This window comes from Macrobrachium nipponense, chromosome 32 (genome assembly GCF_015104395.2).
Source record: "Macrobrachium nipponense isolate FS-2020 chromosome 32, ASM1510439v2, whole genome shotgun sequence".
NCBI lineage: Eukaryota > Metazoa > Arthropoda > Malacostraca > Decapoda > Palaemonidae > Macrobrachium > Macrobrachium nipponense.
The window spans coordinates 12,791,047-12,818,262 of NC_061094.1; the positions used below are offsets into that span (position 1 = coordinate 12,791,047).

At 39.5% G+C, this 27,216-nt stretch overlaps 1 protein-coding gene across 1 annotated transcript; it reads right to left on the minus strand.

Moving 5' to 3' along the window:
- Positions 1-2: 2 nt before the first annotated feature.
- Positions 3-26,816, minus strand: LOC135207364 (uncharacterized). The gene is made up of 7 exons (XM_064239092.1): positions 26,386-26,816; positions 19,110-19,231; positions 18,695-18,741; positions 7,990-8,175; positions 7,451-7,514; positions 5,510-5,739; positions 3-3,405 (listed from the first exon to the last, which is right to left on the minus strand). The coding sequence occupies exons 1-7, from the start codon at positions 26,791-26,793 to the stop codon at positions 3,194-3,196; spliced, it is 1,269 nt and encodes a 422-aa protein (XP_064095162.1). The 5' UTR covers positions 26,794-26,816; the 3' UTR covers positions 3-3,193.
- Between the last annotated feature and the right edge of the window lie 400 nt (positions 26,817-27,216).

Sequence of the window (27,216 nt, forward strand, 5' to 3'; positions counted from 1 at the left end):
TACCCTTCCTGGCAGCATGCTGACAGCTTGAAATGAACCCTTTAACGCCGATTGGACGTATTAAACGTCAATATAAATTGTCTGTTGGGTGCCGATTGGACGTATTAAACGTCAATATAAATGTCTGTTGGGTGCCGATTGGACGTATGGTATGTCGATATAAAAGTTTTTTAAATTCACGGAAAAATAGTTATAGGCCTACTAGCGAAAACTTTTGAATCACGCGCCTTGGGGGATGCTGGGAGCTCACGGATCAAGGCGTTGTTTTGTTTACAATCGTTAACGCAGGCGCGCAAGCGCGAATTTCTTTCTATCGCACTAAAAAGTATCAGCGACACATCTCAGAAATTATTTTGTCACTTTGACATAATTTTTGTACCATTTTAAATTAGCCGTTACATGGAGCATTATATATGAAAATGTGCACTATTTTATGTAGAATTCAACAATAAACAACTCATGGTTGTAACTTTTATCAGTTTTGAAATATTTTCATATAAATAACGATAGGTGCCAAAATTTCAACCTTCGGTCAACTTTGACTCTACCGAAATGGTCAAAAAAACGCAATTGTGAGCTAAAACTCTTATATTCTAGTAGTACTCATCATTACCTTCATTTTGCAACAAATCAGAAGTTTTCTAGCACGAATATTTCGATTTATGGTGAATTTATGAAAAAAAAACACATTCTCCTTACGTCCGCGCGGTAACTCAGAAAAAAAATCAGAAATTTTTTCGTCCGATTGTCGTAATGTTTGCACAATTTTAAATTAGCCGTTACATAAAGTTTTATATATGAAAAGGTGCGCAATTTCATGTAGAATACAACCAAAAACAACCCATGGTTGTAGCTTTTATCACTTTTGAAATATTTTCATATAAATAACGATAAGTGCCAAAATTTCAACTTTGACTCGACTGAAATGGTCGAAAACTGCAATTGTAAGCTAAAACTATTACATTCTAGTAATATGCAATCATTTACCTTTATTTTTCAACAAATTGGAAGTCTCTAATACAATATTTCGATTTATGGTGAATTTATGAAATAAACTTTTTCCTTATGTCCGTGCGGTAACTCTTCCGAAAAAATCATAAAATTTTTCGTCCGATTGTCGTAATGTTTGCACCATTTTAAATTAGCCGTTACATAAAGTTTTATATATGAAAATGTGTGCAATTTCATTTAGAATACAACAATAAAACAACCTATGGTTGTAGCTTTTATCAGTTTTGATATACTTTCATATTAATGATAAATAGAAAAAATTCGTCCTTCGGTCAACTTTAACTTGACCGAAATGGTCGAAAACTGCAATTGTAAGCTACAACACTTACAGTCTAGTAATATTCAATCAATTACCTTTATTTTGCAACAAACGGGAAGTCTCTAGCACAATATTTCAATTTATGGTGAATTTTTGAAAAACAGCTTTTTTTTTACATCCGCACGTTACGAATTCATGCATCATTTTTTTATAATATTTTCTCTGTGTTGCCTTGATCGTTTTACAATGTGTTATATACCAAATGATTGCAATTAAGTGTACAATACAACACCAAAAATTAACTCGTTAGCTTTAACCGTTTTGCTCAGAGCGCGATTTGAATACAATTATATATGAAATTTTGTTTTTGCGCTATCATATATCCCATTATTTATATATGATAATGATATTTTTTTCATTTCTGATGGTTGCATACTAAACTTCACGCAATGACAAAAAATGGAGCCAAAAATGAACTTAATCTTAAAAACTAAGTGTGTTGTGATTTAAAAAAAAAAAACATTGTTCCCGCTTCGGCGCTCACTCCCAGACCCCGCCGGCATACGGAAGACGATTTTTATTATACCCCTTCAGCGTTAAAGGGTTAATCAACCTGAATAAGCTGAGGTGAGAAATTTTCCTGGAAAGTCATTCAGCATAAGGGTAGGAAGCTTAGGAAGGAGATAAGAACAGTACACTTTATCAAAAGCAAGCAACTGAGAACATGTATGGCTACACAGAAAGATGAGAAATTCTAATAAGCAAGGTTACAGTAGTCAGTTTATTCAAAAAGGGAAATGAACAAAGGATATGTGGGACACTTAACATGTAGCATGGGGACATACTGGAGTAGTTCAGGTTATTTTCTGCTCTGGAACTCGACCATGAACAACTTGGACAATTTTGAAGACTGTGCACTAAAATTAAAAGCAAAGCTCAATCTTCATTAAGTGGAAGAAAGATATTTTAGCCCTGAAAAAAATGCATTACTAATTTTAGATTTTTAAAAATAACAGGAATTCAGTTTCAATATGCCTGCATTAAGAGATTTCCATTGGCCTAAAACATTAATTTTAATGAAGAATTCAAATTTCACCTAAACAATGGGTTGATTCCAGAACATCTAATGTTCCCTAGTTACCATTACTACCTCAACATTAAATCATCATTATTTTGTATGGCATACTAAACAAACTCCTTATTTTGTAAGCATTTATTAAGAGTTCTATTGGAATTTTCTGTCTAAACAACTGCTGAGTGTCTGTTTTCCTAAAAAAATATAAAAACATTTAGCTAACCTAAATGTGACAGTACTGAATATCATTAAACATTATTATCACAATTTAGAGCATACAGAAAAAATATGTCCCTCACTGAGAAGATTTTATCTTGTCTTCAAATCTGTCACACTTATTTGACCCCTGGCTATTTGATGCACAGCCTTGTCCCAGTCTATGAATGTAGACACTGAAGGACAACACTAACACTCACAAATATCACGAAGAGCACATGCTCAGTCTTGGATATCAGATTCATATCCAAAATTTCTTTTCAATCGATCTAATCATGTACGTACTGTTTACAGAACTGTAATTTACTAGATAAGATCTGATCCGTGTTATCAGAAATAATCCTCTCCATTAGTCCTAAGAATTTAAAAATGTTGATTTTGTGATTTGGTCTTTACTATTAAATTGGTAAAGTTTTTCCTCTGATAAGCTTTGTAGTATTCTTATTCTTTAAATTTTCATCCTGGTGAAAGGTTATCTTGGTCAGGTCATGGTTACTGAAATATCCTTAACAATCCCATGAACAGGGCCCTTGTTGATGCATCAATTTTCTAGTTTAATGGCTGATGAACAAGAAACCTCAAAAAAATTAATATCCACTTACTTGGACATTTCACAAAGATTCTAAAAAATACTAATTTTCTTTCCACATTTCCAACATATCAATCGGTGATAACTGGGAGACCAGCACTGTTTCTTGACATTCTGAACGTGGAAGCCAGCATGGCACATCAATTAAAGTGGCATTATTTATGGCTGATGATATCCAAATACCCATGCTAACATCTTCACCGACATACGAAGTCATGTATGGTCCAGCCTGGGCTAAAGCTTGTGCTAAAGATCCTGAAATACATGGAGACATTAATGTAATAGTTTAAAATATATCTCTACTATAGAGCTTTACTACTTTTATAATGTTCTGTAAATGAAACACAAATCAAGTAGTATTTTAATTCCATAAACCATAAAAAAATGTAAAAACTTGGTTTCTTTACAATACATGAGATAAACAGACAATACTTAATAATACAGGAAATAAGAAGACAAAACATATGAATCTACTAGTGGGGGTACCAGTCATGTTCAACAAATGGGAGTGAGGTATTCTCAGTCGAAATAATCGTTATTTTTATTTAATGAAATAAAAGTTTGAATATGTGAGATATGAAATAGACTGGTTTGAATTGTTAGGTATTTCTGCCCACTAAACAATACATATACATCTGGTTTACATAAACAAGAAAGTGAGACAGGAGAAGATCAGGATATCCTTATATGAACAGCTAGAAATGAGACTCCGACAAGGTACTTGTAGTAGTATCTGCATGCTGTAATGTGGAACATGAAAATTTTCTCCCAATGGCTTTTAAAAATAAGATAGATATTGATAACTAACATGTACATATAACCAAACAACTAAAAAAGTGATAACTTTAATGAGTATCTGACCAATCGGTCATATCTCAGTAAGGATGCCTACCATCTTGACACTCCATGATTACATTACATACCAACAGAATTCTGTGATTCTAACTTTGACTATGTCCCTAGTAACCACAACCTTATTGGGGCCCCACATCACTTCATGTCACTGTATTCAAGGTAGAATTGTGCAAAAGTTATGATAAATCTGGTATATATTTTGATTGACATTTCCTATACCTATGGCAGTGTTGTTTATACATATTCTGTTGTCTTCAAGATAAGATTCTGTGTTGTATATAGTCAAAATTTTAGTGTATATGTTTGTATTTCTGTATGTACACAAGCATCATATTACTAAACACCTCACATTTACAGTGCTCCCCCATTTCTCTCTCTCTCTCTCTCTCTCTCTCTCTCTCTCTCTCTCTGGTACAACTATTTTTATTGACATTTACCTATTGCAGTACGTACAGTGTACAGTGGTCATGTCAGTACAGTTACATTTACATATTTTTCATTCTATATGTGCACATGTGTAATATGCACTTGTATGCATCATACTACATAAACTATACACTGCTGAGCATTTATTTGCTTGCTTTTCCTTTCTTTCGTCTCTCTCTCTCTCATCATCTCTCCTCTTCTCTCTCTTCTCTCTCTCTCTCGCTCCGTCTCTCATCTCTCTCTCTCTCTCGGCTATAAAAAATCGAGGTTATTAAAAAAATAAAGGTTTTTTTTTGAAAGAGAAAAGAGAGAGAGAGCACTTCTACTCGAATGTAAGTGACTTTGGCACTTCACATGGGCACTTCTATCTGAGCAGTCACCACAGTTAACTGTTTAAGTTGATCACACTACCCTATCAGTACAAAAAGCTATAATTTGATACTAAAAATCATAATATCATAATTATTAGTGCAAGTCAATTTCTTGGGTAAAATCCTAAGTGCCTGGAACAACTCCAAGGTATAGTCCCATTCCAAGGCACTAGTTAGTTTTGGGCATAAACATATATGCTATCAGGTTGGGTGATTTGCCATTTTACTCCCCCTGGGCCTTACAGTGACAGTTAAATTGGGCGACCATGTCCATCTCAGCCTCTAAGGTTTAAGCCCAAAACTCCCCAGTAAAGTACCTGCTGGAAACAGACCCAACACACCCCAAAAAATTTTGTTAAATGTTTACTCTCTTACCAGTCAAAATTTACTAAAAATCTTGCATTCTATAGAATCTGTTAAAACTTGGTTCTGTGAATGATTTGCCTGTAAATTTTCAGTTCACTGATACAGAGGCACCTGGCTATTACTCCATCTTACTGCCAAGTAGGGGATGAAAAATTCTGTTTAATTCCATATTCCCATAGTTTTGGGCCAAATCATTTACTTTTAATGACAAAGCAGCCCAAAACAATGGTGGGATGACACTTCAATTTCTTATTTTATGGATTTGGCAAAGTAATTCAAAAGACTGCAACACAGAAGAATGGTCATCAAAGAGGCTTCTTAAACCATAGATCTAAACATACCTGTCATGAGGTAACCTGCACCTGAAGGAAAACTTGGATAGCTTAAAGATGAATACTTTATATCTGCCCACTTCCCATACAGGGGAACTGATCTATGGTGATGAAAATGTGACCACATTTTAGGGAGACTGTCGGCTTCAGTGTCCATCAGCATCTTCAGGCTTGAAATGTTAACAAATGTGTCATCATCAACCTTCATCATTAACTTGAAATCAAAGTCTTGTGTTAACCTCAAAACAGATATACACAATTAGAGATGAAACCAATTAATATGTACAGTAATAGGATGTTATTTTAATGTATATTTGATGTGGGATTTTTAGGGATACTTTGGTGTTTACACGTTCAAGATAGGCAGTTATAAGCATTTTTAGAGGGGGGGTTTTAAATATTCGTGGTTTCTATTGTCCTTCTTGTATTTGTGGGGAGGAAGAGCACTTCCTGAGTTGTATTCAGAGGACTTCCTGGTATGAGTTTCTGGTATGGATTTTTATCGCTCCTCCTTGTGCGTGACATGAAATCCTCTTTGACAGTTCCACAGTGGTCATACTACTACCAATGTATAAGCTGGGCCATCCACGGATTGGGCATTTACGAGATTCAAGTTGTGCGAATTCACAACAGTGCGAACTTTTCATTGGAACCTATCTAATTCCCATACGCAAGTATTTCACAGCCACATGAATGCAAACAACATTTTCGAATCCTGGAGAAACCCTTTAAAATTGTTTGGTTAATATTTTATGTAATTTATGAGTTTTCAAGCTTTTATATGTAAATTAAATAACATTAAATAATCAAAATAATAATTTCCCTCTCTTTCTCTCTGAGGAAAGAATGTTCATCTGCTAACCACTATTATCATGCACTGGCAGCATGGAAGAAACTCCCACAAACTTCGGTATAGTACCATCAAACTCGACCGTAAACAAAATTTGAGAGAAACGTGTTTTAATCAAAATTATTTGGCATGAAAGAACACATTTTACTGTTTTCACTCAAAAAAAAGATAAATATGTAAAGCTCATAGTATTCTGAACGCAATCTGTTGATTTTTTTTATGCAATAAACATGCCCTCAGCGCCATCTACTAACGAAAAAAATAACAAAATTTAATTCACAACAATACGTATTCTAGTGATATTTCAACTTGAAAACACTCATACAACGTAAAATAACCTGTCCCATATCAATAGAGTATCTAGAGATTCATTTGCACTAACTACAAGCATGAAAATCCCTCTGATATGAGTTCAATACAGCAAAATAAACTTACCTTGCAATTGCCTTCAGCTGATTTCCAAGCCAAAACATTGAGTGCTGTTTGTATTTTATAACACAATAGTAATATGAAAATACATAGTATACGTAATATTATTGGATGCAGTGAAGTAAAGCATAACTTTGTGCAGAAAACCATAAAAAATGGAAAGACAATAAAGTTTTCTGAGGTTTGAACGAATTATTTGTTATTACATTATTTTAAATTGGTAAAGTTGATTCAGGTTACGAACTTTTTCGAGTCACGAACAGCGTCCTCAAACGAATTAAGTTTGTGAACCGAGGTACCACTGTATTTGCAGATTTTAGCAATTTGTGGGAGGTGTGGTACCCAACCCCAGCAAATAGGGGGGTCTACAGTATACTAGTAGTCCCTGAATTTCAACTATTTTCCTTCTGCAGATGAATAACATCAGGACGTTTCTCACCCAATGCAGTAGCAGAGAGAAATCAATATTAGAAAAATAGAGAATACTAAACAAATTAATTGCAGCTGACACAACAATTTCATTTGACAATAGCAATAATAATAATAATAATAATAATAATAAGTCTTGTTGAAAAGGATTGCTGCAAATCAACTCCATTAATTTTGTATAGTCATCTCTATTTTCCTTATTAAGGATTTCTCAATGTTGCTGAAACTGGCAAGCAACGTGCCAAGGGGATCGTCTAATCCGGTGTAGTCCATATTGCTTGCCAGTTTCAGCAACATTGAGAAATCCTTAATAAGGAAAATAGAGAAGACTCTATACAAAATTAATGGAGCTGATGCAGCAATCCTTTTCAACAAGACTTGTTTAAAAGAGGGTCTAACTCCCAAGATATAATAATAATAATTTTAAAAAATCAAAATAATACCAAAATAATACGTAGTAAAAATAACAATACTATGAGTTGGATCAAGACCTTTCAATATGGCCGCCTGAGGTCACACGCTCGGCAGGGAGATCACCATTTCAGTGATTGATGCTTTATGGCAAAAAATGACACACACAAAAAACACAAAATCACAGGGAATCATCAGTAAGGCATAAATGAACAATGTGTTCCATGCAATGTTCAATATTAAAAACTCAAAATTAAACAGGAGAATCTTTAAATTTTGGGAATCTTTAAGTACATACACAGTGCATGTGAAACATTTGTACAACAACAGGTTTCTCCAGTTATGTCATAACAAACCAATTTGGACTAACCTCCGTAAAAACCAACATTAACTTTCTGTGGTAATGTGGAATATATATCTTGGTGAGATAAAACAAGTAGGTCTCTATGTACAACTTGTTCAATGGCAAGTTTCTTCAACACAAAATCCAAGTGTTCTTTCCACTCCAAGCTTCGCTGAAGTTTACTTTCGACATGTTTCTTCAGAACATCTCTATCTGTAATATATAAAAAATAGACGTCTCAAATAATTACTGACAGTTTTACAGCAAGATATGTTGCTATATAATCTTGGGATTGGTGGATTACATCACTTGGAATGTTAGTTTTTACCTCCAGAAATTATGACTGATATACCAAAACCTGCTTTTATGACAAGTTAACCTTTTAAACGCCGAAAAGCGGTAAAAATAAAAAACTCCCCCGAATTCCGGAGCCGGTTTTGAGCGAGTGAGGAAGCGGAAAAAATAATTTTTTCAAAAAATCACAGCGCGCTTAGTTTTGAAGTTTAAGAGTTCATTTTTGGCTCCTTTTTTTGTCATTGCCTGAAATTTAGTATGCAATCATCAGAAATGAAAAATAAAAGGATTTTGACGTAAGGAAAAATCTATTTCTGGGCGATTGGCTCGTGTCGCCAGCGAAATATCCTTTAATCTATTATTTCTAGGGTAAATGTACTAACACATACCAGAGAATAAAATAAAATAAAGAAAAAGGTCAGTATAACTGACTCGCTCACCCTCTAGGAGGGTGTCGGTATGAACACTAGGCGAGTGAGACCACTACCACGAGCCAAATGCCAATAGAAATCTCCCACTACAAAACCCTCCAAGAGGGGAGCCGTCCCACAGAGAGAGCAGCTGCGTACTACTACTACTCCATCCCACGCTCGCGACTGCTGCGCCTCTGGTGGCCATCCTGAAGTTAGCAGACAATCTTGAGCGAAGGGACGGGTAGGGTGGGTATTTCGCTGGCGACACGAGCCAATCGCCCAGAAATAGATTTTTCCTTACGTCAAAATCCTTTTTCTGGGCTCAGCTCGTGTCGCTTGCGCGAAATCGTACCAGAGAAACAGCACAAGATTGTAAAGAAAGTAAACAGAATATAATAAAACAAAATAGGTCTCAAATAAAAGATACAAATAAATGAATGAATATAATTGCTAAAAAGATACAAATACACAGTAAAACAAAATCAGAATTATGCTTAAATTACCCTTAAAACTAATTATGTTAATAATATAGGTAATTTACATATACAAATAGGTAAAATGATTACCTATCATAATAAATGTGTAACAAACATGTATCAAAATAGAAATAGCATTAATATAAAGTTACATAAATATTTGATCAATCACAAAAATATATATCTCAGGAATGTATATGACTTAATATACAAAACCCGTAACCATTGTAATATGATGTATCCCCTAGCATAAAAAATAAGGGGATAACATCTATGAGATCAGTATAGGTAATCAAGCTGTGTGTGTCCCTAACCAGACAAAAGGGACACTATATAATCATAAAGCAGCTAAGACACAAGGTGAATGCTAAGCTAATGAACAAGGTAGGAATAGACGAACTGTTGGGTGAGGCAGGTAGAAAGGAGGACTGAATCTTCTACTATAATCTAACTAGAGTCAGGGGGGAAACTATGTTACCCGCTGCTACTGCTGGAATTTCAGAGCTTCCAAGGACTTAAGGTAGTGACGTTTTGAACACTGTCCGGCGATTTCCATCCGGTATACTTCTTTAAATCATCAAAATTCATATGCTGGAAGTAATTAATTGAGGTGGCTACTGCCCTGACATCATGTGCTTTTGGAAAGGAGTCAGGATTGGCTTGTTTGATAAAGTACAGGATTGTTGCCTGATGCCTTTAGTGGATAAAGTACCACCTTTTCCCTCCTAAAGAGGGGCCCCGATGAGGAAGAGGAGGTCCTGGATAGAAAGGCTCGTAAGGTTGAAACTGGACAAAGGGAAACATCTTGCGGAAGGGGTAATACCTTCCAAGGTTCCCACCTCATCAAAGGATCTTCATTCTTTGCTAAAAAACTACGTTCCGGAGAAAGTAGCACTTCCCCTGTGGGAAGGAATTGAACATGATCCGGATCTCTGGATAAGCCGACAGTTCTGAAATTCTTGCTCCTGAAGCTAGGCTTAATAAAAACAGAGTTTTCCTTAGGAGCATCATAAACGAGCATGTGTCATTATCGGTTTCGGAAGCCAGATTTTTTTAGAACATCGTTTAAGAACCATGAAACTGACGTAGGCCTGACAGAGGGCCTAAGTCTAGCACAGCTTTAGGAATAGACGAGAAATAGGTATCTGTCAAGTCTATGTTAAATAAAACCAAATTGAAATATCTTTTTCAATGCTGACTTGTTTGTCGTAATAGTGCTAGCTGCTAAACCCTTTTCAAATAAAGATCTGAAAAAGGATATAGCAGAATTAACTGTCAGTGAATCTGATATACTGACTCCCTCAGGAAGATTGCTAACTTTTTGACGGCAGCATCATACTGCCTCAAAGTTGAATCCCTTTTATCGGATTCCAGGAAAAGAATATTCTGAGGGTCAATATTCGCATCTCTTTTTGCCGCAAACTTCATGAAAATCCATAAAGTTAGGGTTTTGAGAATCCCTGAGGAAGCGAACACAGTCTTCGTTTGTACTGACTGGGAGAGCTTGGGATCGGGGATCCGAAGGGGACGAAGGCCCAGTTCCAGAACTCATGGGGTACCAATTGCTCTTCGGCCAGTCTGGGGCTACTAGAGCCACTTGACCCTGAATGTCCTGAGTTTGTCTAATACCTTCATAAGGAGATTCACTGGAGGGAAGACGTAAATCTTCTCCCAGTTGTTCCAGTCCAGAGCCAGGGCGTCCGTGGCGTAAGCCAGAGGGTCCAGGTTGGGGGCTACATAACACGGTAGTTTGTGGTTTTGCTTGTGATGCGAAGAGATCCACCTGTAGCCCTGGGACTCTTTGAAGGATCCATTGGAACGAACTCTCGTCTAGAGACCATTCGACTCTAGGGGTACTGATCGGGATAGGGCGTCTGCTATGACGTTTCTCACTCCAGCTATGTGGGTGGAGGAAAGATGCCAACTGAATTTGTCTGCCATGGGAGAAGATGGCTATCATGACGTGGTTTAGATGACGCGACTTGGAGCCTCCTCTGTTTATGCAATGTACTACCACCGCGCTGTCCAAGACTAGCTTTTATGTGGGAGTACCTTGGTGGGCGTAATCTTTTCAGAGTCAAGGAAAACTGCCATTGCCTCCAGTACGTTTATATGGAACTGACGGAACTGGGGTGACCAAATTCCTTGAACCTTTTTGACTTGGGAGTACCCTCCCCAGCCGCTTAAGGACGCGTCTGTGTGGATGGTGATCCCTGGTGGAGGGAACTGAAGAGGAACTGACACTGACAGATTCTTGACTTTTGCCACGGCCGAAGCCGGTTCTTTAGAATCAGAGGCACTGAGGATAGCTTGTCCTGGACCTGACATTTGCTCGTGAGCGCCAGATCCTGGTTAGATCTTTTAGTTTGGCTTTCATTAAGATGTTCGTTACTGAAGCAAACTGGAGAGAGCCGAGGATCCTTTCCTGAGCTCTCCTGGATGCTAGTTTGTGACTTAGAAATTGCTTCTGACTGACTTCGCTATTTCTTTCCTTTTGGTGGATGGAATCGACAGAGTGTGTGAGGATAGATTCCATTGAATGCCTAGCCACTGAAAGTTTGACTCTGGAGTGAGTCTTGATTTGGATCTGTTTATCTTGAATCCTAGATATTCTAGGAATTGGATCACTTTCAGTGTGGCCTTGTTGCATTCTTCGACTGATGGGGCCCAGATCAACCAATCGTCGAGATACGCTACTACCATAATCCTTGAGCTCTGAGCTGTTGCACTACTACTTCCGCTAGCTTCGTGAACCACCCCCTGGGTGCCACGTTGAGCCCGAACGGGACTACCTTGAAGGAGAACGTCTGATCTCCTATCTTGAATCCCAGATACGACGGAAGTGTCTTGCAATAGGGATGATAGTAGGCGTCTGTAAGATCGATAGAGGTGGTGACGGCCCCACGGGGAAGTAAGGTCCGCACCTGTGAGATCGTGAGCATCTTGAACTTGTCGCAGCGGATGGCTAAGTTTAAGCGGGACAAGTCTAAGATTACCCTTCTTTTGTTTGAGCCTTTCTTTGGAACGCTGAACAAGCGACCTTGAAATTTTAACCTTTTGACTTTGACTATAGCTCCTTTCTGAAGGAGGTCCTCTGCGTACTCTGTCAATTCCTTGGAAGGAAGTTGACGGAAAGGTCTGGCTGGAGGTGGGTTCGTCAACCAGCTCCAACCAGCCCTTTTGACACTATGCTCTGAGCCCACTGGCTGAAGTTCCACCGGTGGCGAAAGTGAAACAGCCTCCCTCCTACCTGAAGTTCTTCATTGGTTCTGGTAACCCCCTCGACCTCCTCTGAAGTGCTTTCCCCTATTGAAGGGGCCTCCCGATCCTCTCCCACGAAAGGAACCGCTTACCTCTGCCTCCCTTGTTCGAGCGGTCATACTTCTGGAGAAGCTTGACTCTCGAAGGCTTGATTGTAAGCTGGAGAGATGGCGTATGAGGTGGAGGGCTGAGGCTGAGGGATATCACATAAATAGGCTGTGATTGGCCTTTAGACGTGGAGGGCTGGGCTGTCTGACTAACGGCACTGTAGGAACTTGTTGAGGAAGCGCGGTTGCTTCTTTTGGTAAGGCTGGAAACGTCTGGGTTTCCTTTGCCCCTTACCTTTTGGTGTCCAGGTCTTGCCTTCTCCTAGCCGTAAGACCCCAACGTCCTTAAGGCTCTGGTTCAACTCGTAGCCTCTGCCTGGACTTCCTTTACCATAGCCTCTGGGAAGAGATCTGCGCCCCAGATGTTAGAGAGAGAGTAACCTATTCGGTTCATGACGAATGGTTGCCTCTAGCAGGACATGCTTCCTTACAATTCGTTCTGGCAGTGGCAAACTCGAACATATCTGACTGCACCGTTTGAGTCAGGGTGCTTTGGTCATAAGCTTAAAAATTGGTTCTGAACCATAAGCCATGGTTGCTACCTCAGACATAGCCATCAGGTTGATTGACCTGGCTAGTCGTGTTTTCGAGTCAAATTCCGCTTGAATAAGACTATCAGGGAGCCTGGGCAGCTTTTCACCAAACTGCTCCTAGCACGTCAGGTTTGAGTTTGCCAGCTGTGAAAGTATTAGGCAAGTCTTCCCACAATTCTCCAATTGAAGGGAGCAACGGAGATGTGGGGTCTGCTTCTTTTAACTGAGGCATGGGTTCCCCTTTCTGAGCTGCTGAGATGGTCGACTAGCTATCTTGGTTAGGAAAGGGAGCGGGGTACTCTCGTCCATCGTGAAAATGGTAAAGGGACTTTTGAATGGTTGGATCTTGGTGTTCGAACAGTCCATGTCCTCTAAACATCTCGAGCCATTCTCGCTGAGCCTGGTCTCGAGAATAGAGGACTGTCTCCTTTGGTACCCCGCCTGTTCATCCCTAACCATAGCCGAAGGCGTGAGCCTAGCGTAGCCTATGAAGGGAGGCTGTAGGCCCTTCCGGGTAGAACTCGAAGTCCTCTATTCTTCGAGTTCCAAACTCCGGTATGGAGATGAGACCATCTTGGAAGGGGGCGTATGATGCTACTCTCCAAGGATTGTTCATGGAGAAAGCGGGCAGCGTAGTCATGCGGGGGAAGCTGAGATCCGCTAGTGTTGGAGGTTGAGGGAGAGGCAAGAGGGCTTCTCTTAGACCGGCTATAATAGTGTCCTGAGAAGTGATCCTGTCCGACAGGCGGGATATCATATGTTCCATACTCGTCTTAAGGGAGCCCACTAGGTCGCCCACCTGTTGCAACAGGCCAGCATTGGTGTCCAAAGCCGGAGCTGCTGCGGAGGTGGAGGGGAGACTCTGAATAGGCACCAAAGGTAGTGGAACTGGTGATACTGCCGGGGTGCGGGATTTCTCCTTAGGTTTACTCTTTGAGGACTTTGAGCCGGAGCTAGACCCTTTAGACCTGTCCTGGGCCGGGATTACGAGCCGGAGACTTGCGCAGGAAGAAGACGAGGACGTCTTCTTCGAAGACGATGACGTCTTAGTCAAGGTCATATGTTTGGACTTGATCTTAGGTCTAACCGAAGCCTCTGGAGGAGTATATAACTCATCACCCGTAAAGCCTTGGAAGGATGGAGAGGTTGCAGGGGTAGAAGAAACAGTCACTCCCAAGGGAGACCCTTGGGTACCTGCATTACTTACCTCGGCCACAGGTCGTCTATACCTACCATAGGTTCAACATTTATATCCAGGGTTGCGACATCCGTGGAGATATCCTGGTCTTGTTCTGTTAAGGAGGCCGCCAGTTGTTGTTGGATAAAGGCAATAGAGGGGTCAGCCTCTACCGGGGTCGACGTATCCAAGTCGCCTTGCCTCCGGGAAAGATTAACAGAGCTAATCGCTTCTCCAGTATGTAGGGCTGACCCTTGGCGGCGTTCTTGCCAAAACCTCCCGACCCAGGCCCGCAGGGTAGCCAATGCCGTATCTCTTACTGCTGGAGCCTGTAAGAGAGGGTATATTTTTAGATTTAAGAATCACTTAAAACTAAAACTTAGAATATAACTTAAACCAAGATGCCTTAAGTTTAAACAAGTAAATAACGTAAACTTAAGTACTAAAAGAAGCGGAGCAGCATGCGGAGATGGAATACTTACGCCTTCCAAAAGCTGGCTCACCAGATCGTAAACATATGGTACACGTCTCATGGTACCAGACCTGGATGTCCCCGTGCGGAGTCGCGCATGGAGCATGGGACCGGCAAACTTCGTGTCCACAGGGGTCCTGAAGTGTAGCGGAACATCCCGGATGCTCACAGTTGGTGGCCTGTAAGTGGGAAGACACATGAGTATCTTAAAGGGGGAACACTTACAGACTAAGGACAAAGAACTCCGTTACATGCCGGAGCTCGGAAAAAAAATTTGGGCATAACCCCTCCCTGGCATTGCCTTGAATAGGCTATAACTCCCGGAGAGATCCGGTAAAATGAAAGGGAGGGGTAGGGATGGTTTAAGAAACTTAAGATAAACTTAAAGATAACTTAAACCTACATGCAATGTCATGCAATGAACGGACTAGGTCCAGTGAACGGGAGTGTAGTAACTCAGCAATACGGTACGGTTAGTAAAGACCTACTGTATGCTCCGGTCCAACTACGGTGGACTATACCCTTCCGCTGGATACCAGGGCTCCGCGATAGGGAGGAGCTCTAGTAAGGAGGGAAGGGCGAGATGACATACAGACTCGAGCTAGCCCGGAGCGGCAAGGAAGTAACGGAGGGGGGGAAGGAAGGCCAGGGCCCCCCACAACAACGTACCACCCGGCCGAGCCGAGAAGAGACGGAGAGGTCGGAACCAGTCAGGGACTGTCGGACTCCCAGGTCCCTCCGGTGGAGGGGAGAGGGGGAGCCAGGCTGGGCATGCGGGGAGAGCAAGACAGACCGACCCACCCCCACCCGACTCTATGGGAGAGCGGGAGAGGGGGGAGGGGGACTGGCAGGCGTCTGGCTGACTCGTGATCACGTAGTGACCACGAGGTCGGTAAACTCATAAGATACGGTAAGACCCAAGCCTAGGCCACCAACTGATCAGAAGAGCAAGCTCTCGGGAAATCAAACCTTGAAACTGAAAAGCGGTAGCATATAGGCCCATAGGGCTAAACCAACTGATCAGAGAGAAGCTATGTGGAAGCGATCCGAACTGATCAACGGTTGTAGACTAGGCTCTACGAGCCGGGACCTAGGCTAAGCCAGACGCTAACTAACCTCACAGTGACAAAACATATAAATATATATAATAAAAATGAAAGAAAGAAGGTTAAAAAAGCAGGAGAAAAAAATCAAGGAGTGTGCGACTAGCCCGAAGGCGAGTCTACCTACTCAAAGCTAGTCAGGGGCCGATACTAAGAACTGGACTAGGGTCTGGATAGAAAAGCCTACATAAGGTGAAATACATACATGTATGACAACATGGAGTAGACCTAACGACGCGGATAATCAAAATAGAGCGTAAATAATAAGGGATGTTCTAGGTATGGGAGACCAAGAACGAACCCAACATGCGGCAGGACCATGCTGCCATGCTTCCAGCCCCCGAGAACGTATTTTGTACCTAAAAAACGGCAAATACTGTCTCGGGGACGGAAAAAACTCGCTAACCGTAAATACTGAGTACTTAACTTAGCTGCTGCAATAGCTGCAGCTCCATTATCGAAAATCCGAAGAAAGGGCACAAAAATCACAGAGAGAAAAATAACACGTGTGACTCGTGTGAGCTAACTGAAAAGGGGATGGCCACCAGAGGCGCAGCAGTCGCGAGCGTGGGATGGAGTAGTAGTAGTACGAGCTGCTCTCTCTGTGGGACGGCTCCCCTCTTGGAGGGTTTTGTAGTGGGAGATTTCTATTGGCATTTGGCTCGTGGTAGTGGTCTCACTCGCCTAGTGTTCATACCGACACCCTCCTAGGAGGGTGAGCGAGTCAGTTATACTGACCTTTTCTTATTTTATTTATTCTCTGTATGTGTTAGTACATTTACCCTAGAAATAATAGATTAAAGGATATTTCGCGCAAGCGACACGAGCTGAGCCCAGAATATCATTATCATATGTAAATAATGCGATATATGGTAAGCGAACAAAAAAAAATTCATACATAATTGTATTAAAATCACGCTGTGCAAAAAACGGTAAAAGCTAACGAGTTTTCTTTTTTTCCGTTGTATTTTACACTAAATTGCAATTATTTTGATATATAATACATTGTAAAACAATAAAAGCAACACCGGAAAAATATTATTCACAAAATGATGTACGAATTCGTAACGCGTCAGACGTAAAAAAATGGTTTTTAAAAAAATTCACCATAAATCTACATATTGTTCTAGAGCACTTCCAATTTGTTTCAAAATGAATACAAATGATTGAATATTACGATACTGTAAGAGTTTTAGCTTACAATTGCGTTTTTCAGACCATCGGTAGAGTCAAAGTTGACCGAACGTGGTTTTTTTCTATTATTGTGATTTATATGCAAATATTTCGAAAATGAGAAAACTACAACCTTCAAATATTTTTCCTTTTATTTTACATGAAATTGCGCACATTTTCATATATAAAACTCTATGAAATGCCTAATATGAAAACGGAAGCAAATTTTCCGAGAATTTGATGTACGCAATTCCGGAGTTTTATGGCGGAGAATCCGCGCGCGGAGGGAAGGAAAGTTTTTTTCATAAATTCACCATAAATCGAAATATTGTGCTAGAGACTTCCAATTTGTTACAAAATGAAGGTAAATGATTGAATATTACTAAAATATAAGAGTTTTAGCTTACAATTGCGTTTTTCGACCATTTCGGTAGAGTCAAAGCTTGACCAAACGTGGTTTTTTTGTTCTATTTATCGTGATTTATATGCAAATATTTCGAAAATGAGAAAAGCTACAACCTTCAATTATTTTTCGTTGTATTCTACATGAAATTGCGTACATTTTCATATATAAAACTTTATGTAACGGCTAATTTAAAATGGTGCAAACATTACCACAATCGCACGTATGATTTTTTCGGAAGAGTTACCGCGCGGACGTAAGGAACATTTTATTTTTTTCTTTTTTATAAATTCACCATAAATCGAAATATTGTGCTAGAGACTTCCAATTTGTTACAAAATGAAGGTAAATGATTGAATATTACTAAATATAAGAGTTTTTAGCTTACAATTGCGTTTTTCGACCATTTCGGTAGAGTCAAAATGACCGAAGGTTGAAAATTTGTCACTTATCATTTTTTTATATGAAAATATTTCAAAACTGATAAAAGCTACAACCATGGGTTGTTTTTAGCGTTGTATTGTGCATGAAAATTGCGCACATTTCCATATATAAAATTTCTTTATGTAACGGCTAATTTTAAAATGGTGCAAACATTACCACAATCGCATGTATGATTTTTTTCGGAAGAGTTACCGCGCGGACGTAAGGAAAAAGTTTTTTCATAAATTCACCATAAATCGAAAATATTGTGCTAGAGACTTCCAATTTGTTGCAATTAAGGTAAATAGTTGAATATTACTACAATATAAGCGTTTTAGCTTACAATTGCGTTTTTCGACCATTCCAGTAGAGTCAAAAATGACCGAAGGTTGAAATTTTGGCACTTATCGTTATGTATATGGAAATATTTCAAAACTGATAAAAGTTACAATCATGAGTATTTTTTTGTTGTATTCTAAATGAAATTGCGCACATTTACATATATACTACTTCATGTAACGGATAATTTAAAACAGTGCAAAAATTATGTCAAAGTGACAAAATAATTTTTGAGATTGTCACCGATACTTTTTAGTGCGATAAGAAAGAAATTCGCGCTTGCGCGCCTGCGTAACGATTGTAAACAAAACAACGCCTTGATCCGTGAACTCGGCGGCATTCCCCCAAGGCGCGTGATTCAAAAGTTTTCGGCTGGTAGGCCTATAAGTATTTTCCGCGAATTTTTAAAAAAACTTTTTTGAGCCGACGTATGGTACGTCCATTCGGAAAATCGAGGGAGATTTTGACTCGACGTTTAATACGTCATTAGGCGTTTAAGGGTTAACAGAATGTTACCTAACTAAATTCAGTTAACTATATAATCATAAAAAAATTCACTCTTCTTCTGTGGAATGTCTGGAGGTTGTATTAACACACAGGATAAGCTGCCATAAGAAAATTAGTTTTTTGTTGAAATATAGTTATGTTTTTAATCCAATCTTTTATTTTTTTGTCTATGTTAATATGGACTGTTTAAAGCATTTAAATATGGTAATGTTTCTGTAAGGTATTAGATGCGAATAACTGCTGTTTGGGAGAACTAATGTGGCTATGAAATGCAACTAATACCATTATTTCTTCAGAAAAATAAATCACTGAATTCATATAAAGTTTAAATTACTTGCCATAAGTCAGAATAAATACCCCATAAAAAATGAAAAGTTACTGTACAACACATAAATTGTAATTCCTCGTTTTCTAACTGCTTATGAAATATTGGAATTATATTTCTTGAAGTATAGTATTAACTTACCAGCAATAGAATATACAGCTGAGAGAAAGAGGGCATGATTTTCCTCTCCATGTAACCAAAGAATCCCTTACAGATCTCAGATACTTGAAATGAATTACAGATGTATCCACCCAATCACAAACCTGCAACAGTAGCCATAGTATAAATCGCATTCATGAAAACAGAGAAGCTTAGATTCATCAGAATATAACTATATATATAATAATAGTTTCTATAATTGTTTACAAAACATTTCTTCATTATTTATTCATCATAACAAAAAAGAAACCCATCGCTTTCCCTTATCCTGCTAAGAATGAAACTTTATTCATGAATGTAGAGTGTTTTTGTATTAGGTCATTATGTAAATGTTTATCTTCTCTATTTTCAGTTATACACAGTGCTCTTTCTTTTCTTGTGTAAGCATTTATGCTACTACAAAACATGATATTGTTATGATACAATAAAGTTTGTTCATACTTACCTGGCAGATATATATATAGCTGTATTTTCTGAAGTCCGACAGAATTTTAAAAACTTCCGACACACGCAGTGGTCGGCCAGGTGGTTAGTACCCATTCCCGCCGCTGGGAGGCGGGTATCAGGAACCATTCCCATTTTCTATTCCTAATTTTTATTTCCACTGTCCCCTGAGGGGAGGTGGGTGGGTACTTGATTATATATATCTGCCAGGTAAGTATGAACAAACTTTATTGTATCATAACAATATCATTTGTTCATGAAACTTACCTGTCAGATATATATATAGCTGAATCCCACCTTTGGAGGTGGGAAGGGACAGAATAGAAGGATTTTGGGAAACAAATGCATGCAGATGATTTACATCTTGGTTCCACTGTTAGCATAGCTGGCTTCGTGGTTACTGCCACGTAAGTCTGCTTGTGCTACTAGAGTTTGCCAGCGAGGTAGAGACCTATATAGCTGGTGCACTCCAGATGAATCTGTCAACAGGGCGAGACCACGACGTGACTAGACCATATTGACCATACCATGAGGGCTAAGAAGTAAAATAAATATATATATATATAAATATATATATCACCACCTGACCAACCTAGCCAAAGTTTAAGGTGTGGTTAATTAACTAAGCTTAAGAGTTAAGAAGTCGCCGTTGTCGGCGACTCAACAACTAAATTAAGAGCTCTTCCTAACCATTTTCTACAGGATAGGATGAGTGGTACTTCTTGCCCCCAAGATTGTGTCTGCAGACACGTATGGCCCTAGCGAGCAGCAGATCTCATATGCCATCTTCACATCTAGCAGGGAGTGTGAAGTGAACACAGAGTTGCTTCGCTAAAACATGGTACTCAGGATGTTGCTGAGTGCCATGCTCTGTTGAAATGCTTCCGAGGCCGCGCCCTCACCTCGTGAGCATTCAGATAAAAAGATTTCAAATCTTTGTGCAAACACAATGAAGGAGCATTTTTGAAAGAACTCCTTAACACTAAAGCCAGGCTGTTCTTCGATATGGGCAAGTCTGGTCTTTTTCGGAACACTGCAGATTGCCCGAATGACTTCGACTTTCTTGAGTTTTATGTAGATAAAACTTGAGAGACCCGACAGGGCACAGGACTCTCTCTGGCTCCTGCCCACTAACTTGTGCCATCCTTGCTTCCAAGCTCCTGCCCAAGGACAAAACGGAGTTACCATTCTTAGGCCACAACGGAAGGGTTAGAGAGCACACCGCCTTGTGTTCTCTAAAGCCAAAACTTGTGACGATGGCTTAAAATCTCACTAACCCTCTTTGTCGTATCTAGGGTGGTTAGAAGAAGGCTTTCCTGATCACATGCAAGAAGTTAACAGGTAGGAGAGGTTCGAATGCTTTGACATCAAGAACTTCAGACTACGTCTAAGTTCCATATTGAAAGCTTCGATCTGGACATGCACAGTCAGTCCGTCTGTACTAAAGTCAGGTGACCGACCAGTGAACCAGTCAAGACGAAATCAAGGCGACCAGCAAGGCTGTACCCTGAAGACCATAAGGCACTATTCTTCGCTGAAGGATGAGTGTCTGGACTGCCTGGGCGATTCAATCTAAGCAAACCTTGGGGTTGTATCAACGCAACCCAACGTCGTCAGCGAATCAACTCCTGACTCGAGCTTCTGGTGCCAGGAGAAAGGAGCGAGGAGCAAAAAGGCGATTCAGTCCCGAAGGAAGAATGCCTGACAGTCCAACCTGGTCTCTACACGATCATCGGGGGTGTATAAACGCAACCGACTTCGTCAACAAGAAACTCAGGGCTACTATATGTCGCCTGATCTCGCACGAGTGTCTGACTCCGAGAAAACAGGTGAGACAAAAAGTAGATGATGAGCGAGGTTCGAGATTCCACAGAACTCAAAGATCGTGAAGGGCTTTGTTGTTTGACAGACGCAAATCTCTGAGCCCAAAGGCCGTCAACAACTATTTGCGTATTCTTTAATAGTTGTGACTGCCAGCTTATCCCATTCTTCAGACGGAAATGGAAGACGGTAATCTTATTCCTGTCAACATCTCGATAGCCTGAACGTAGTCAGACTCAGAGCGGAGAGGTTATAGGTACCTTTCGAGTTAGAGTAGACCGACTCTCTCGGAAAAGGTCCTTGGAAAGTGAACTAGGAAGTATGTGACCTCTGTGAATCCAGGATCCTGAAGGCCAACATGGGGCGATCAGCGTCATTGTCGCTCCCTGTGACGTCATAAATCCTCTTATTACATTTCCTAAGCGATTGAAAAAAAGGGGAAAAGAGACTAAATATCCATCCCCGTTCAATATCATAGGATGTGCGTTTAATGGTAACCGATCCGGATCGAGAATAAGGGAGCAGAAAAGAAGAAGCCTCTTCGTCCTCAACATATCGAAGAGAAGAATGAAAGGGCGTCCCTAAAGTCTCCACAACTCTCACTTACTTCTAAAGAAAGATTCCACTCGGAAGTCAATAGTTGCTGCCGTCGATCGAGACGATTCGTACGGACTTTTGCAATCCTGTAACGAACCTCTAGAGGATCGTTACATTCTACGCCTGTTGTTATAATAGGCTTTCTCGTAAACTTGAACAGGGGACCGAGAGAAGTACTTCTTAAGATATGAGAGAGCTGTGGAATATCAGAGTTGATCTGGACCACTGGTTCCCAAAACTCGTTACGAGGACTGGAGGGACTACCGATCGCTTTTTACTTCTTTCAGATTAAGATCCAGGACATCTGAAACCCTATCCAGATGTCCGGCACCTTCTTTCTATCACATCAGGTGATAAACGCACTGAGAGATGTTCAGAATCATTCCTAGATCTTGAATAATATTTCAGTTTCCCGGTAGGAAAAAACTGTGGTCTGAATTGCAGTCTATTCGGGGAAACAAACTTCTTCAGGAAGGAAATGGTCCCAGCAAGCTCATCCATTCCTCCCCGAGTATGCTTACTTCCCTAATAAGGCTGCGCTTTGCCTAAGCAGGAGAGCATATAAAAGTGCAATGTTGCGGTAGACTCGTAGTTCTATACCGTGCGGTAACGAGCACCGAAAGGATTAAGAGATAACTCTGTTGAACATAGTAAGGCAAAACGAATGCAACGTTTATTCATTCACGTAAGAAATCCCCATCCAATCTTAGGCTAAAGTCCGTGATTGTAGGGCAGAGATACAGTTAGTCAGTCAATCCCGCAGGAGAGACGTAACCGCCAGCCCAGAGATACGGTTAGTCAGTCAATCCCGCAGGAGAGAGAGACGTAACCTACAGCGCATGACAGCGCCCGATCTGTTACTGCTTACTGGCTCGGTTGGGACTGGAGGACAGACACAGCGTGACAGCAGCAGCCAGCAGCTTACGAACGTCGTCTCTTAACTTTGTGTCTGGGTTGCCAGCTACCCTATTCTACGAAGAAATAGGTCCGTTATTTTTTGAGCCGAAAGAAACCTCTCAAGCTGGTATATTTAAGCGAAACAGAAAACGCTAAATATATAGATGCGTTTGTGTAGTCAGAACACTACCATACAACGGTAAACGATAAATCGGAAACTCCTGGAAGGCTGCAGGGAGTAACGAATAAAAGTCCTTAAAATAGACAATAGACCTCTCGGTTGCCATCCGAAGAGGTACTACAGCAAGCGTTATATGACTTGAAACCAACCGAAGTAAAATAACGCAAGGCAAATATGAAATTATATCACAATAAAGTTTGTTCATACTTACCTGGCAGACATACATATAGCTGAATTCGGAAATACAGCTACATACATATCTGACAGGCAAGTTTCATGAACAAAACTTAAGAGAATCGAAGCAGTCAGCTCAAGCTTCTTATGTTACTGGACATAAGTGTTCATTGACGTAGTCTACAAGTCTATTTCTCGTACGAGTCTGCGAATGACGAATGAGAGCTCTTCCGAATCTTGTCAATAAGAGCTTATTCGCTTACGCAATATCAAGTTAAGAGTTGTGGAGACTTTAGGGACGCCCCTTTCATTAGGTCATTATGTAAATGTTTATCTTCTCTATTTTCAGGTTATACACAGTGCTCTTTCTTTTCTTGTGTAAGCATTTATGCTACTACAAAAACCATTAATTTACAAGAGCCTAACAGACACATCAGCAATCAAAGAATAAGGACATTAATCAGTTAAGTAGAGGCACATAGATTTTCAAATAAATCCCTGGAGATATTTCAGGAATCTTAAAAGCTATCTGTAGAGATTTATTTTTTAAATAGTATAGCAATGTACCCACACATAACTGTGTATTTGTATCCCCATTTCATGACCCATACTACTAATATGAGTATTTTTTAATAAGAATACATGGACAAACATCCACCCAGGACTCTCAGTGACTCTGGTGCAGTAATCTCTTCAAAATAGCCATTAATGGATGGATACTCTCATATGGACTAACAATAAACGGTTTTGAGTGGTGGACGGATTACCTTCTGGTGAGTAACAATATTACACACCACTGAGTTGGAGAAATTGGGCAGGAAAGAGGTTCCATTACTTCAGTACCCCATAAATTTACTAATGGCAACTTTCAGACTGGTTTACCTTGCTGATTCTAAGCATCTCATGATCCACTTGTGTACTAGACTTCAAAGGGGGCATCTAGTCACTTGACAAAATTTACAATTGTCTTGTAAAAGAAAATAATTCTACAGTTAAATCCTTTAATGAGGCTTCTTCTATATATTCAAAAGGTGGTTCCATTAAGAATCTTACTACCACAAGAAAATTTCCTCCAACTTTCTTTTGCAGATCAGGGTATTCTGTTTCAAACAACCATAGGAATTCCTGCTTGATCGTCAAAGACATCAATGTTAACTTAGCAAAGCACAGAGGATACAATTCACTTGTAACCTTTAACAGCAGCAACAGTTTCTTGATATACATAAGGAACCAGAAAATTTAATTTTGTTGTCTAGAGAGCTATGTGAGCAGGAAATCCTTCTAGACCAAAACTAATTCCAGTTTATTTTTAGCGACGCTCTTCTGGGAATTGAGTAGAGATTTCTGATACAAGCCAAAACACCAGCACCTCATATGAGACAGTAGAGAGTCTACAGGCAACTAGCTGAAGCATGAGGGGGTTATGATGATATCTTAACATGTTGTTTGAATCAAGAGTAAACTATTACTAGAAAAATTAGCTCTGGGAACCAATTTCTTTGTGATCATCACAGAGATATGAAGTTTTCATAATAAAAGTAATATTGTAATACTTACCTGAACACCTGAATTAGCCTGGTCACTGACCAAAGGTAACACAGGTAACTCATTTGTCCAGATTTTACCTGCAGTGTTGGTAGCGCTGACAGTTAAAATTACCCACTTTGTGGGTAAATCTGTGGGGATATAGTTTGGGCTGGTCAGTTACCAGGGCTAATTCAGGTGTTCAGGAATGTATTGCAATATGAAAGTCATTGTCACATTCTTGGACACCCAAAATTTGTCAGAACTTTCCTCCTTTCCTCAATTACACCCTTTAAATGTCTTCCCCCTTTTCTTGACTAACTATTTTGCCTTGAACTTTAGTTCAGCAATTTTCTCTTTATCTCAATATGGCCCTCTCCATTGCTACTACAATGTTTGTTCTCTCATCATCAACCTCCTCTGTTCTTCACTTTTTCTTTATTCTTGGGACTGCTCACAGTAGTGTGTGCTATTTGCACCATCTTCTGAAGCTTCACAACTGTAAATTATACAGTGCATCCATCATTCCTAAGCAACTAGCTTTATCTATAATTTTCTCCCAAATCTACTCTCCTCTCTGCTTTGCTTGCATTCTCTATTTCTCATTTACTTATATGATCCTCCATTTTCTTGAATCTCTTAACTGATTTCTTTGCTAACTCCCCTGGTGTTTACATATCCTCACCCTACTCACAGGAGTCACATACTTGTACTACTTGATGTAAGTACATCCTTCCTTTGAAAAGAAAATAAAAAATATTTGTTCATCACACTTGAAGCACACTGCTTTAGATATGTGATAATGGGACTTAGCAGATGTTAATAAGAAAAACCAGCTAATAATACAGAAGTATCATGACCAACACTCATAGCAAAGACCAGAAAACCTGAGAAAGAGGAAATCAAATCTAAATCTGATGGGAAATCAGATAGAAAGACCACCAAAGAGAGCAGTGTAGAGACAACTCATTTTACACTGGTCCCCATACAGGGGGATATCTGATATAAAATGTTTAAGATGATAATGAGCATATTATTAAGTTAATGTTTCAAACATAGTGTATATGAAACATATACGTAATTTATTTTAAAGACCTTTATATTTTACTGTATATGACAAAATGAATGAAAACTTAGGATGGCCTATTGACAATTTCATCCAGACATGAATACCAGTTATATAAGTTATTTATTGTAAGGGAGGGCATAACTCTCCTTAACTGGGTAACTTTCATCACTGTAGTGACGACTACAAGAACCAATTTTGTATAGGCTATTATTCTGCCTACCTAATTAAGTACATATCAGGATTTGCCATTACATAATTATCATTTAAAAAGCTGTAACATTCTCAGGCATAACAAATATACAGCAATATATATCTGTTTATGGTACTGGTCTAGCAGACACTCACTTACACTATACAACTAACGGAAAATGTGATGCTCCTGGAGCCATAGCCAATGAGTCTGACAGTTTCATTACTACAACTTAGTAGCAACTTACTGTTAAGATATTGGATAAACTCTTACTGCAAGTTGCCAGGAACAATAATAAAGACTTAATACTTGTTGGCTGCAGCTATTAGTATTGGCGCATACTATACTACAAAAAACTTACCCAATTTTCTTTCTGCTGGAGAGAGAAGAAACTATGGCCACATAAGTCTGATTCACCAATCCCATCACTGAGGACTCTCAATTCTCCCTCAAACTGTCTTGGCAGAAATAATGGGCTAGCAAGCTTAATGTCACAGAAAGCATTCTTTTCAGATGTATCACTACAAGACCTCAGATTCACTTTTACTTCTTCTAGTACTTCTTCAGCATCCACAAGTATAAGAGTACAATTTCTGACTCTTAGTAAAAATTCCATTGATACACTGACACTCATGAGAAGTACAGGATGAAAAATCTTAAAGCCAATGCCAACATAACATTCAACATGATTTTTTTCTCTCATGTAGATCACTTCTAAAAACCTTCTCAAGCCAGATGCTTCAAAATCTGAGGAGAAAGGGGTTAACATGATATTGTAATGATACAATTAAGTTTGTTCATACTTACCTGGCAGATATATATATAGCTGTATTTTTCCGAATCCGACAGAATTTTAAACACTTACGGCACACGCAGTGGGAGTCAGGTGGTTAGTACCCATTCCCGCCGCTGGGAGGCGGGTATCAGGAACCATTCCCATTTTCTATTCATAATTTTTATTTCCACTGTCTCCTGAGGGGAGGTGGGTGGGTACTTGATTATATATATCTGCCAGGTAAGTATGAACAAACTTGATTGTATCATTACAATATCATTTTGTTCATGAAAACTTACCTGTCAGATATATATATATAGCTGAATCCCACCTTTGGTGGTGGGAGTAGACAGAATAGAAGATTTTTAGGAAACATATATATGCAGATAATTGATATCTTGGTTCCTTACCTGTTAG